The 836-nt window shown below is 45.8% G+C and overlaps 1 protein-coding gene across 1 annotated transcript in view; it reads right to left on the bottom strand.

Annotated features, from left to right (window-relative positions):
- Positions 1-836, bottom strand: part of LOC107122188 (glutamate decarboxylase 1-like) — a gene marked incomplete at its 5' end in the record, with an annotated part of 9,849 nt that overhangs the window by 7,251 nt on the left and 1,762 nt on the right. The window contains one exon of the mRNA XM_015425215.1: positions 501-650. Coding sequence (XP_015280701.1) covers positions 501-650 — 150 coding nt within the window. The remainder of the gene's footprint in view (positions 1-500; positions 651-836) is intronic.

The raw sequence follows: 836 nt of genomic DNA, 5'->3' as shown, positions 1-836 counted from the left end.
GGTTTTGACCACAAACAAGGTAAACAGAAGAATAAGAAGCAAAAGGTGGGTGTGGTTGGATGCCCACAGTTCTGGTAACATGGGGGTGTGGCCTAATGTGCTAATGAGCTGTGCTGTCAGGGGTGTGGCCTAATGTGCTAATGAGTGTCTGCTGTTGGGTGTGGCCTGTTATGCTAATGAGTTCCTGCTGGGCTTTTTCTACATGTCAGCTGGCTAGTGTCCTACATGAATGGAATAGGTGCCTTAGAACAATCCGGAGAAGCTTTAACAAGCTGGAGTTCCTCAACAGAAGAGTCTGAAATTTTGAGAAAGAGACTGGTTGCTTTATTTCATTGGTGTTTCACCTGCAGTTTGTTTTCTCCCTCGCCTCCTTCCCCTCTCCATGCTTTTCACTTTAAATATATATATCTATATTAGGGGTGTCCCCCCTCATTTGTAGCTGTAAATGCCATATGTCTCGAGGTCTCACAGGGAATTCTTTCTTGCATGAAGTTTCCTACCTTTGCTCTCCACATTAACCAAAGTTTGAAAACGTCAACGTGCCGCCCACATTGGATTGTCTTGTCCCCTGTGTCATAAGCCGTGTCGTACTGTTTGTCTGGCTGGAAGAGGTATCCGGCGCACAGCTGATTACAGGCCTGGAGAACACCCTGGCAGAGGAGAAAACCATCCTGATAAGACGCACTTGAGAACATGCTCAACCAAAGGATGCTGCTGAAACAACTGTACTTGTCGTACGTGCTGTCTTGGATGAACCCACAACATTTCAGATCCACCAAACTGAATGCAACGCATCAGGACTTTTTATCTAGAAAAAGCCCAGCAGAAACTCATTA

Source organism: Gekko japonicus, unplaced genomic scaffold, assembly GCF_001447785.1.
Source record: "Gekko japonicus isolate JY-2015 unplaced genomic scaffold, Gekko_japonicus_V1.1 scaffold8171, whole genome shotgun sequence".
In the NCBI taxonomy this organism is placed as follows: domain Eukaryota; kingdom Metazoa; phylum Chordata; class Lepidosauria; order Squamata; family Gekkonidae; genus Gekko; species Gekko japonicus.
This window is presented reverse-complemented; position numbering and strand designations above follow the sequence as displayed.